The sequence below is a fragment of the Taudactylus pleione genome, unplaced genomic scaffold (assembly GCF_031769625.1).
Source record: "Taudactylus pleione unplaced genomic scaffold, aTauple2 ptg000149l, whole genome shotgun sequence".
Classification (NCBI taxonomy): Eukaryota; Metazoa; Chordata; class Amphibia; order Anura; family Myobatrachidae; genus Taudactylus; species Taudactylus pleione.
In genome coordinates, this window is record NW_028284551.1 from 1,350,099 (window position 1) to 1,363,142 (window position 13,044).

Sequence of the window (13,044 nt, forward strand, 5' to 3'; positions counted from 1 at the left end):
TGGCAGAACATATTCAGGAGTCTGCTGTATACTTAGGAGATGCCTCCAGAGATATCGGCCAGGTAGGCGCTAGGATTTCTGCTTCGGCGGTCTCTGCTCGCCGGGTACTTTGGCTTCGTGCCTGGCAAGCGGATGCGGAGTCAAAAAGAGCAGTGGAAGCTCTTCCTTTCACAGGCGATATTTTATTTGGTCCAGAGCTGGACAAATGGATCTCGCTGGCCACTGAAGGTAAGAGTACTTTTCTACCTTCATCAGCACCTCCTCCGCGTCGCTCGTTTAGGGGACCTTCCTTTCGTTCCTTTCGAGCATCTGCAAGATTTCAGGGACGATCGCGAGGTTCGTCTTCAGCGGGGCGAGGAGGCCGTGCTAGAGGACGTCAAGCAAATATTGCCCGCCGTCCAGATCCCAAGCCAGCAGACAAGCCTGTGGCATGACGGGCTCCCATCCCATCTCGGAAATCCGAAGGTGGGGGCTCGCCTCCAGCATTTCTCGGAGGTTTGGAGACGGACTTCTCCAGACACTTGGGTTCGAAATCTGGTATCTCAAGGGTACAAGATCGAGTTCGCTTTCACACCTCCTGGGCGTTATTTTACAACAGGTTTGCCCGTCGATCCCTTGAAGCAACTAATTTTGCGTCAAGCGATCGAGAAACTTTTGCTGGCCGAGGTCCTTGTGGCGGTTCCCACTGCACAAAGACAACAAGGGTTTTACTCAAACCTTTTTGTGGTTCCGAAACCAGATGGGTCAGTCAGGCCCATTCTGAATCTGAAATCCTTGAACCAGTATCTTTCATTTCACAGGTTCAAGATGGAGTCTCTCCATTCTGTCATTGCGGGACTAGAGGCAGAAGAGTTTCTGGTGTCGATAGATATCAAGGACGCCTATCTGCATGTCCCAATTTGGGTTCCCCACCAGGCTTTCCTCAGATTTGCCATCAGGGAAGCTCATTTCCAGTTTCAGGCCCTGCCATTCGGTCTCTCGTCAGCTCCCAGGGTATTCACCAAAGTGATGGCCGTCATGGTGTCTCACTTGCGCTCTCGGGGGGTGACGATAGTTCCGTACCTAGACGATTTACTCATCAAGGCTCCGACGGCAGAAGTCCTTTTACACCAAGTGTCCCTTACACATCAGATTCTCATTCAACATGGATGGATTGTGAACTTCCAGAAGTCTCAGTTGATGCCGTCCCAGAGACTTCAGTTCCTAGGAATGATTCTAGACACTGTTCTGCTTCGTATATTCTTGCCAAGGGACAAGGCCATAGCCATACAGGAGCTGGTTCGTCTGGTGCTCAGACCCCGGAAAGTATCTGTGCATCTTTGCATCCATCTCCTGGGGAAAATGGTGGCTTCCTTCGAGGCCATCCAATTCGGCAGATTTCACTCCAGAATATTTCAACTGGATCTTCTGTCTCAGTGGTCCGGGTCCCACCTACAGATGCATCAGCTGGTGCGTCTGTCTCCCTGGACCCGCATATCCTTGCTCTGGTGGCTTCGGACGGAGCATCTGTTAGCGGGTCGGCGCTTCGGAATTTGGAATTGGACCTTGGTCACCACGGACGCCAGCCTCCGCGGATGGGGAGCGGTGGTTCTGGACAATCACTTCCAGGGGCTTTGGTCGCAGCAGGAGTCCCTCTTACCAATCATTGTTCTCGAACTGCGGGCAGTCTACAGAGCTTTGATACAGGCTGCTCCTCTGTTACGAGGACTTCCGGTTCGGATACAATCCGACAACGCCACGGCAGTGGCATACATAAATCGCCAAGGGGGAACCCGCAGTTGGATGGCAATGAGAGAAGCCAGTCGCATCCTTCTGTGGGCAGAAAGACACGTAGAGGTCATTTCCGCAGTGTTTATTCCGGGGGTCGACAGCTGGGAAGCGGACTACCTCAGTCGTCAGGATCTTCATCCCGGGGAGTGGTCCCTTCATCCCGAGGTCTTTCATCAACTGGTTTGCAGATGGGGGAAACCACAGATAGACCTGATGGCATCTCGGATAAATCATCAACTACCCCTTTACTGCTCCAGGACCATGGATCCGGCAGCGGTGGGAGCGGATGCTTTACTGATCCCTTGGCCGTACAGCCTTGTGTACCTGTTCCCACCGTTTCCGCTCCTCCCTCGGATTCTCAAGCGGATCAAACGAGAGTCGTCCACCGTCATCCTAGTGGCTCCGGATTGGCCTCGTCGGGTTTGGTACTCCGATCTTTTATTCCTTCTGGCAGACGAACCTTGGCCTCTTCCGCTACGATCGGACCTTCTACAACAGGGTCCATGTGTGTACCCGGATTTACGGCGGCTTCGTTTAACGGCGTGGCTATTGAGACCGCCATCCTAAGAAGCCATGGAGTTCCTAGGTCGGTCATTCCTACCATGCTTAGGGCTAGAAAACCGGTAACATCAGCGCATTATCATCGCATTTGGAGGGCTTATATCTCCTGGTGTGAAGGTCGTGGATCCTCCACTTCCTCTTTTCATTTACCACGTCTTCTTCTTTTTCTTCAAAAAGGCCTCGATGCGGGGTTACGCTTGGGATCGCTTAAAGTGCAGATTTCTGCTATTTCTATTTTTTTCCAGCGTCGCCTAGCTCTGATTCCGGAGGTTCAGACCTTTTTTCAAGGGGTACTTAGAATTCAGCCCCCCTTTGTGCCACCCACGGCTCCTTGGGACCTGAATCTTGTTTTATCTTTTCTTCAGTCATCCACCTTTGAGTCTTTGCAGGAGGTGGAATTGAAGTATTTGACTTGGAAGATGATCCTTTTATTGGCCCTGGCTTCGGCCAGACGTGTGTCTGAACTTGGAGCCTTGTCCTGCCGTTCCCCTTACTTGATTTTTCACGAAGATCGGGCGGAACTTCGTACCCGGCCTTCCTTTTTGCCCAAGGTGGTCTCGGGTTTTCATCTGAATCAGCCGATTGTAGTGCCAGCATTGTCGGACTCTTCTGGGGATTCTCACTCCTTGGATGTGGTTTGGGCACTTCGCATTTATGTGTCCCGTACTGAGGGGCTACGTAAATCAGAGGCTCTGTTCGTCCTTTATGATGCTAATCGGCGTGGCTGGCCTGCGTCTAAACAAACTTTGGCCAGGTGGATTCGTCTGACTATTCGTCAGGCATATGTTGCTTCTGCTCGACCACCGCCGGTATCCATTTCTGCGCATTCTACGCGCTCTGTGGGTACTTCTTGGGCGGCACGTAGAGGTGTCTCGGCTTCACAGCTTTGTAGGGCAGCGACGTGGTCTTCGGTTCATACTTTTGTACGTTTCTACAGATTTGACACTTTTGCGGCTTCTGCTTCAAATTTTGGTCGTAGTGTCTTGCAGGGCGTTCAGCACTCTCCCCCCCAGGAGGGTAGCTTTGGGACGTCCCCACTGTCATGAAGCTCCAGTGTCCCCTAGTGGATGAAGGAGAAAACAGGATTTTGGTACTTACCGTTAAATCCATTTCTCCGATTCCACAGGGGACACTGGACGCCCACCCAGTGCTTCTTGCCTGTTCTCAGTTGCTTGTTCTGCTTCAGTTCTGTTGCAGTTTGGTCTGTTTTCATTGTGTGACTGTTTATCACTGCAGCCTGCTGTGTTCTTGCAGTGTGTCAGTATGTTGGATGTTTCTTTTCCTGTTCTCCTTCTCTGTTCTTCAGTCTGTTCTCCGTCTCCTCTCGGGCTCAGTTCTTTAAAACTGGGGTTGATGGGGCATAGAGGGGGAGGAGCCAGTCACACTTGTAGATTTTTAAAGTGCCAGGCTCAACTCAACCCACCCTCTATACCCCACTGTCATGAAGCTCCAGTGTCCCCTGTGGAATCGGAGAAATGGATTTAACGGTAAGTACCAAAATCCTGTTTTTTCCAAGATGTACTGTGTTCATTTGTCTTTTATCTTGACATTTACCAGTGACTATACGTTTGTGCAGGTGTAAGAAGCGTATAGATCCCGCTTATCAGCCTTGGGAGGAGTCCAATGCTGAGCAATTGAAACGGCCCCAGAAGCCAGTTACGGTATGTTAGTTGGCAAGATTTATCCTAGTATTTCTTTTTATTCCTTCTGTACATTTAATTGCTTAAACTGCTTGAAATACGGCTGCACACACATTCACCATATACAGTAAATTCCGGCACATTGTATTTAATTGTATCGTCCCCTTGGACTATTTTGGGCTAGATATAAATTTAAGATGTTCAATAGAGTATCAGAATTACGGGGCAGTTCAATTAGCCGTGGTCATTTGCTGCCTGCTAATAGATACCCCGGGGCTATACAATTAGCCTTGTAGGCAGCCCGCAGGCTGCACTTAACTTGGATTTTTTTCACGTCTGTTCAGACACAAAAACAAATCCCCAATAAATAGGCTGTTAGCAGGGGAAGAGACCCTGTTAACACATAGGTGAACTTTTCACAGATTCTATGTGTTAACGCCCATTTACGTCTGTTAACACGCTAATTTAACGGTTGTTAAAAATGGTCTCGGGAGAAAAAGGGGCTCTAATTGATTAGCTGTGGGTGTGAAAGCCTGAGGCTATCACACTTTATCACACCTGTTAAATTAACAGGTTTAATTCAATTCCCCCCTTATTAGGAGGAAGAAGGGTGAAGTGTTTTACTCTTTTTAGAAGAGAGAAAAAAAGATTCCCTCCAGCATACTGCAGCAATATTAGCAAAAATACTTGAATCCTACATGATAATAGAAATTCAGAAATATTGGTTGCATACATTTGCAAATATATGATTAAGCGCCGGGCCAGCATCAAGGCTCCTCTGTATCGGCATCCCTAACATTAAGGAGGAGGAGAGCAGCCCAAAAGAACCCAGCCAAGGACCACTCCCCAGGGTATCACACGAAAAATGGAAGAAAGGTGATAGTGATTATCTTGACACATCTATACTGTACACTTCACTAAGTGTTAATACAATAAGACAGAATTAAAATTACATAAATAATAAAAAAACAAATGGAAAGGTGATGAAAAATATCTATGTAAATTAAGTGGTGATGCCCTGAAGAGATCTGTCTACATTTGTGGAGTTAAATGTGCATTGTTGTCTAATTTCTCCTTCATCCACTAGGGGACACTGGAGTTCAAGACAGTGGGGTATAGACGGTGGTAGAGTAGAGCCTGGCATTTTAAATAATTTAGAAGTGTGACTGGCTCCTCCCCCTCTATGCCCCATCAGCCCCAGTTTTTAGAATGTGCCCGAGAGAGCCGGTCGCACATCAGGCTGTCTCCAGCCTTTCCATATAATTTAAACAAGCATTGAGGACAGGCAGGCTGCTTGCTGTGGCAGTCTGCTTGCTACGTGGGAGCCGCCGGGAGGGCACCACACGGCTACTGCAGCCTGTGTCCGGTGACCCTGAGGAGAGGGCACAGTCATGGAGTCATCGGACCCTGCGTGGAAACGCCACTGCTGACACCGGCATGTGTCCGGGTTCCTCGCCGCCCCCTCAGCCCAGCATCCCGGCCGCAGCAGCCTCTAAGTATAACCACTGCTCCTGATTAGCAGTGGTTGTAAAAAGCTGGGCTCAGTGACATATTGCGCTGTCACTGTTAGGAGAGACCCAACCCTCCCCCCTGCACCACTTCTCCCTGACCTCCGAAGTTAGACAATCCCGGTGAGAACACCGGAGCAAGCGGGGGGCTTAGGTTTATTGGCGCGTCATGCATACTAGCGGCGCCATCTGTGGTCGGGCTCTCCCTCAACTGCCGCATGCACGCGTCTGTCAGCGGCTGCCATAATAGCGCTCCCCTAGTAAAGAGTTTTTAAGCAGCGCAGTTCTCTAGCACCGGCGCTGTAAGGCGGGCTGCCTAAATTAAGTCCCGCAGTATACAGCCTCTATTGCAGCTCCTTACAGAGCAGCCAAAGGTAGGCACTAGTGCCGGGGCTCCGTTCCCGGCAGTGATGGGGCGGGGCTTAGGTCCGACGGCCATTGCTGCGCCCTAGAGAGCAACAGGCGCGCCCTTCTCCACATATCTGTTGTAGTAGCCGCACGCTTCAGCGCATGAGATGCAGGGAGAGATCTGGGCCCCTGAAGTGGCTGCTCCGCGGAGGCTCAGTGATGAATGCAGCGCGGACCAGTGCCTGCCAGAGCACCCCCGCTTCCCTCTTAAGGGCAGTGGGAAACACCTGTGTACACACAGTTTAGTTACTTTACACCTGCTGCACTGCTGTCCAGCTATTTGCTGCACCCACCCACACGCAGTTGCGCATGCTAAGTAATTCAGAGGGTAAACTATAACTCCGCTTGTGCAGTTCTGTTGGGGGGCGGTGCTAGTCAGGTGGAATATAGATTTATGCTACACAGTTCGGCCACTATCAGACTTCCTGCTTCAAAGGGAAAGCTTTATACAGCCTCCAATTCAGCAGAGCCTGCCGCAGCTGAACCTGGCTGTGTCCGGGTCACCCGACCCTCCCAGAGTCAGTGGGGCCAGCAGCAGCTGAACCCCACTGGGTCCAGGTCTCCTGCCCAACACCTTAGCTGCATATTGCTTACCTCTCTTGTTTAGTAGAGGAGGTGTTACTTAACGGGGTTGTGACAGGCGGTGCTGCCGCACTCACTCACAGCTCTCCTATTATAAGAGGAGACACCGTGGCCCCCACCCCCTTTTGCTCACAAGAACAGCCTGTGCAACCATAGTGTACAGCTGGCAAGTCCCAGTAGGGCTTTATATAAGGAAAGGGACCTGTGTTTGGTGTGGCCTGCATTCCAGCGACGCCATAGTTTTCCGGTCTCCTCTCACATGGAGGCGAGTTCTGCATTGTAGCTAGTGGAACGGCTCTGGGTAATTGTATTCTACATGAACACGCCCGATCTCGTCTGATCTTGGAAGCTAAGCAGGGTCAGGCCTGGTTAGTACTTGGATCCAAATGCACATAAAAGCTTTGTGGGGACTGGACATAGTCCCGCCGTTTTGCAGCGCTGGGTATTAACCCCTGTCAGGCTTCCACTTGGTTCTATAGCAAAGGGCGCCTAGCTTAATCTAATTGCCTGACTTCCGGACTTGCTGTCCGGTTAGCGCGCACTCCGCGCCCGGAATGAGCTTGAATAGCTCAACCAGCTAATGCAGTGGACTGGTGAGCAATACACAGTGGGTTCTAGTCCCAGCTATGAAATATTTATCATAGCCTGTGAAGGCTACCTCATGGTGCACTAGTTACCCTGCCTAAATGAACATGCATATACGTGGCAGCACATATACTAAATTATAGGCTGGTTTTGAAAACTTCCAGTTCTCACCAGCCTTCTGTGCTTCCCTTAAAAGGTATGCATATGTGCATCTATATAGATTTATATCTTATGTGCTCCCTTGGCAGCACACACAAGGATAAGTTAGTGACGCACTGCCGGGGAGGTGGTCACCGGTAACAGATACCAGTCTGGGACAGCGCGCTACAAAAATATCCTGCCCCAACACTGTAGCAGAATGATGGCCACACACGGCACATGAGCCGTAAGGCACATGTATGTATATATATTTCTATTTTATACTAAGCCCTGCCTTAGAACATATACATGTCTGGAGTGAATTTTTTCCTGGGGCTCAGTTCCTTCCATGGCTCTACTATGGCTCAGTTTTAGTTTAAAAAAAAATTAAAAATTGTCTCCTACTAATCTTGTATGTAGGTACGCATATGTGGATAACACTTTTTATCCTTACCATAAGAACAAGGGTAGGATCTGATCAGTTTTATGTCTGATACCTAGCATGCTGCAACTGGAGGCTTGACTCTCCTGAAGTTGGTGCAAAACTCCACTTTACACTATCTCTCCCTAGGGATTTGGTTGTGTTTTATTTTTATATATATATATATATATATATATATATATATATATATATATATGTGTGTGTGTAGGTTGCCTATACTTCCACAATCATTAGGTTGCCTATAACTCCACGGATGGGAAGCCGCCTGGGAATTACAAAAGCTGTAGGCTTTATCAATACATATTAAATAGTGGCTCTATAAACTAGAGTCATGTTCTGCAGCTTACATAGTGATAGTTACAATTCCCTAAGGCATTGCTTCTAGTATGGACCCTATACTTGACTGGGGCCTTCTTGTGTGTCCACACATGTATATAAAGATATGTGCTTACACCCTCCTGGGGTGTTAGTTCTGTTCCCGTCAGTCTTTATCTACGGCGCCCCTTTTCGGGGGACCTTATTATTATTATTTACAACTACACTCCAGTAGCGCACTTGGTAGCAAACATACACCAAGAATGCAGGACATATATATGGCATTCTGATCTCCTGGTGCAGGAGTCTGACAAGTAAACTTACTATGTTGGCACTAACTCTCCCTTTCAAAGAGATTGCCTTCTCATGCAATTATGTTTATGTCGGTGTGTACGTGGGTATATATATACTATAACCATTCCTTGTAGGAATATTTCCTAAAATATGTCCCTTCTTTACTTGGGATATCTAACACATTCTATGTACAGGTACCCTTCTCAGTATTAATTCTGGTACTCCATATTATTGTCTTGTCGCATATCTCAATAAAAGGAGTCAGGCCTGGGTTGTATTAGATTGGTGGGCATAATATGCACTTCACCGTTATAAGTGTTAATGTAAGGATACTTACACTAGCAGACTGTTTTTGGGGTATATGTATAATCTCTATATGGATACACATCCCTAATGGAACATGCTCAGGTATAGAGTCCTGTTGTACGACCTTCTTGTCTCCACTAACGTTTTGCTAGTTTCTACAGTATTTTCTACTGCACATCTCCAGACTGAAGTCCGTGCTGTAGAGCATTGGTCTCAGCCCATTGAAGCTACTCTATACCTAACGTGGCAGGTTACTGTGTGATGGAAAAGGTCAGTGACATTCTACATAGCGTCCTGAAAGCTTCTGGTCGCTCACAGGTAAGAGCTTACTAATGCCTCTGAAGATGCTCCTATTTCATGCAACATGACATACATAGCGTTATTCTCCCTTCCGCACCCTAGCTGCTGTCCTAGCAGCCATCCACTATTTTAATCAGGTGACTCTACACTTTAGAGCTTTCCTGGTGTGTGGGTGCATAGTTCCAAAATTGAGATTAGTGACACTATTCTACTGAAATCTGTTGGGGTTATGGACTGAAGCGCATCTCTGGGCTAGTGCACATCTTTACATTACAGTGTGACAGTCACTATGTTCTATGCAGGGGGCCTGGTTGGTTGGTTTTCCTGTTCAGTATCTGTTGATATTTTCAGCACACTGACAGATACCTGACGGGTACCTTCATAGTTGTCCTAGTGCTCTAGCCTAGCTGTATGGGATGCTTCCCTATATTGGTAGCGCTCCCTGGGTGGCTATTGCATCCATGCTCTTTTACCGCTAGGGTATCCTGGTTGTTTTTTTACTATGTTCGGGCCAGCAGTTGCTACTGACCATGCACTTCCATCATGTTGGAAGTTGTTTGGAGTTTGTGGCTGTGGTTTTCTTTTCAGCTGCAGGTTCACTGACTGTTTTCTCCCTCTGTTCTCAGAATGGGTTGTTCTGCTGTCTGACCCTCTGAAAGGAATTGTAGTCTCAATCCTCTCGAATCCGCCTCATGTCTAGTGGGATCTCTACTCGTTGGAGACTTCTATGGTCTAACCCTTCCGCTGGTTAACAACCTTGTAGTAGTTGGACATCTAGGATGGTTCAGGGTGACTGTTCGGTCTTGCCTTTTGCCTCCCTGCATACTCTTTGTTGGAGTTTGTGGACAGGATCAGCTCTGTATCTGTAGATTGGTATCGTTATACTTCCATCTATGTGATTTAAGTCCAGCAGTGCTGGGATTCTGCTATCTGCGACTGTAACAGCTTCCTGTTTTCGAATCGGGTACTCGAGTTTTGTTCTCCTATGGATTCTGGTTGGGGTTCTCTGCTCCCTGCGGTCTGGCTTGGTCTGTTTCAGCTGAGCTTGCAGTGTTCTTATGCCTCTCATCTGCGGGTGTTCTCTGGCTAGTCGTTTTTTTTTTCCACTCGATTTACGCAGTAGGTTTTGGAATTTCTGTGACTGTTCAGCAAGGAGTTCTCAATGTCTCCTGGCTCTACGGCACTTGATCCTCAGCTCTTGCCTTTCCATTGGGCCTCCGTTTCTGGGCGGTCCCGGCTTCGGTTTGGCAGAAGGGTCAACAAGTTCTCCGCGCTTCCCACCCGGGAGGTTGGCTTTGGGACATCCCCACTGTCTTGAACTCCAGTGTCCCCTAGTGGATGAAGGAGAAAACAGGATTTTGGTACTTACCGATAAATCCCTTTCTCCGATTCCACAGGGGACACTGGACACCCGTCCAGCGCTGCGTGCTTGCCGTTTTGTTTGGTCCTTATATGGTTGTGTGACTGCATGTGTTCCCTGCAGTGGGTTCCTCTGTTCTCCTTCAGTCGGTCTTGTTCCGTTCTGTGGTCTTCTCCTTCTCCTCATATCCCTGTTGTCCTCCGTCTCCTCTCGGGCTCAGTTCTTAAACTGGGGCTTATGGGGCATAGAGGGGGAGGAGCCAGTCACACTTCTAAATTATTTAAAGTGCCAGGCTCTACTCTACCACAGTCTATACCCCACTGTCTTGAACTCCAGTGTCCCCTGTGGAATCGGAGAAAGGGATTTATCGATAAGTACCAAAATCCTGTTTTTTGCAAATCTAACCTGTCTTCTACCTAAGTCTGCCCCCATTACAGTGTCATCTCGTTAGTGTTAATGATTTGAACTGAGTGGGCTGTTATTACATTCATACCTGATGATATTGGGCTTGTGGGGCATCAATAGGGACAGAGGCATAGCTAAAGAACATAATATGCCCCCTATTAGAACTGCAGGCAAAAAGTAGTTAAAAACTCTACTAGAGAGTGCATATAACAAAAGGGGGACAGTCCCTATTTGCTGTATGTGAAAGCATATTTAATTAACGATAATGCCACTAAATTTGTTGTTCGATTAAGCCCACAATAAAATCAAGAATCTGCAGTGGTGAATTTGTTTCAGCATTTGGATGCTACAGATGTAAGCTGGGTTTTATAGTCCACTATATTTACATAACTGCTTTGAAGTTCTTTAGTGCGGTCACCGATTAAAGTATGTTAACTGCTAAATACACTTGTTTATAATGCAAACTCTGTATAGTTTGGTGTAAACTGGCTACAATGTGGTTTGGTGTAAACTGGCTACAATGTGCACATATTGACTATAGCCATCTTCTATACACGCAGAAGACAACTGCCGATGACGAGGATGATTTTCTTAAAGGAGACACACCGCAGAGCGACATTGTGGTTGGAATAACACCAGGTTCCTATGAGTCGTACCTGAAAAGCCCAGCGAGCAGTGTGGGCTCCCCTCCTATCAAGTTCCTGCAACGACCCTTCTGAGTATGTCAAGCACATGAGCAGAATCACAATACTCAAACAGCTGCCTCATGAAGTCCATCACTACCTGATTGTGTCAAGATTTGACACAAGCTGTGTGATAGCCAGAGGAGAAACTGACACCGGGTAATCGTGGCCAGCTGTAGTCGAAGGAAGTCCCTTTTCTTTAATATCAGGTGTTGTCCAGCTCTAAATTGTCCTGTTATCATTAAGGGACAGTTAAGAATATATTCGGTGTTGTCAATATCACTGACAGCTTAATTGCGAATGCATAAGTATTGGAGCTGAATAATTAATGTTAATGGATTGGTATGAAATAAGGCAAGCCCTTGCTCAGTTTACTCTGTGTACAGGTTGAAAACCATGGAAGGACATGATTATTTTTTCTACTGATAAAATACTGTGGGGTGGATGGTATTTGTATATTACTGAATATCCGCTATCTAATACTTAGATATGTGAATTTTCACCCCATATCGTGATTTGTTGCAGTATCAACTGTTTCAGTGATTGTTATCCTGTAACATCCAGTTATCTGACGAAGAAGCATTTTGTGTGGAGGCCAACAGTGTCCCCACTCCTTAGAATAATAATATGCTGCAACAAAAGAATGAGATAGATTGCATGAAGTTGGTTGGTAAAGTAAACTTTTCTATTGTGAATATTTGCTATGTAAGTCCATTTTATCTGTTTAACTAAAGGGACATTTCAGATGATGTACAACCACTCCCTCATCTGAATGATGCCTCAGTGTGCTCGAGCTGTACGGGACAGCTTCTGGCTCCATCTGTATGTGTATTCCATAGGACAGACAACAGAGACCACACTGGAAGCCAAACTGTCATTGCCACTCTGCATACCATACCTCTGCATGTGAGCTCCTGAAACTTCATGAAGCAGTCGCAGGACACAAAGGCTGATTTTTCCAGGAGGAGTGTAAGAGACTGCTACACTTGTAATACTGCTGTAATAAAAAGACATAGTACTTATCACCTCTTTCTATAATTGCAGTATCACAATGTTAGCAATTAAGGGTTACATTTATTTTACTTGAAAATAATGCTGTGTTAAAGCAATTGTCCACTTTTAGACAATCCCTGCTATTTAGTCACCCCCCTCCAAATAATGGATTACTATAACCTGTACAAATCACCACTGGCAAAGCTTTCCTTTCCATGCTAACAGCGATGTGATCTTATCCAATAGTAAGAAATGGAGGATTCCCCAACCACAGGAATACATGTTGGAGGGAAGGGGGTTGGGCTGCTGAAGTTATGGAATCATTTGCTTGTTGTAATGCACGAATAACTGTTGTTACTTTGATTGCTGATTGTTTTTCTTTCCAAGTTATATTTAAATTCTAGTGTGGATGAACTTTTGAAAATGATCTGTAATAAAACAGTATATATTGTTTAACGTGTTATTTTTATGGTTAGAGACTACAGTTCTCAAAACTTGAAAACCACCATTTTTTCCCCTGAATGCATTACATTGAGATCATCTAGTAATAAGATTCCTTTTTTTTTATGTTGCAAACATGGCATCTGTATACAGTATTAATCCGCTGTGGCCTGCCCCGTCTCCAACATGCATGTGCAGCTGGAGCCGGGGTACGTGTCATAGGGGGTACACAGCAAATGGGACACACCTAGCTGAAGAAGAGGACCCTCTGGAAATGGGCTATCTATGGGGGTGGGATGGAGCGTGGGGCAGG

General features: G+C 46.9%; 1 protein-coding gene across 2 annotated transcripts in view; it reads left to right on the top strand.

Moving 5' to 3' along the window:
* Positions 1-12,741, top strand: part of RRN3 (RNA polymerase I transcription factor RRN3) — a 70,667-nt gene extending 57,926 nt beyond the window's left edge. For both annotated transcript variants that reach the window (XM_088474221.1, XM_088474220.1), the window contains 2 exons: positions 3,908-3,992; positions 11,175-12,741. In XM_088474221.1, the coding sequence (XP_088330347.1) occupies positions 3,908-3,992; positions 11,175-11,333 (244 nt within the window). In that variant the 3' untranslated portion in view covers positions 11,334-12,741. The remainder of the gene's footprint in view (positions 1-3,907; positions 3,993-11,174) is intronic.
* Positions 12,742-13,044: the final 303 nt, after the last annotated feature.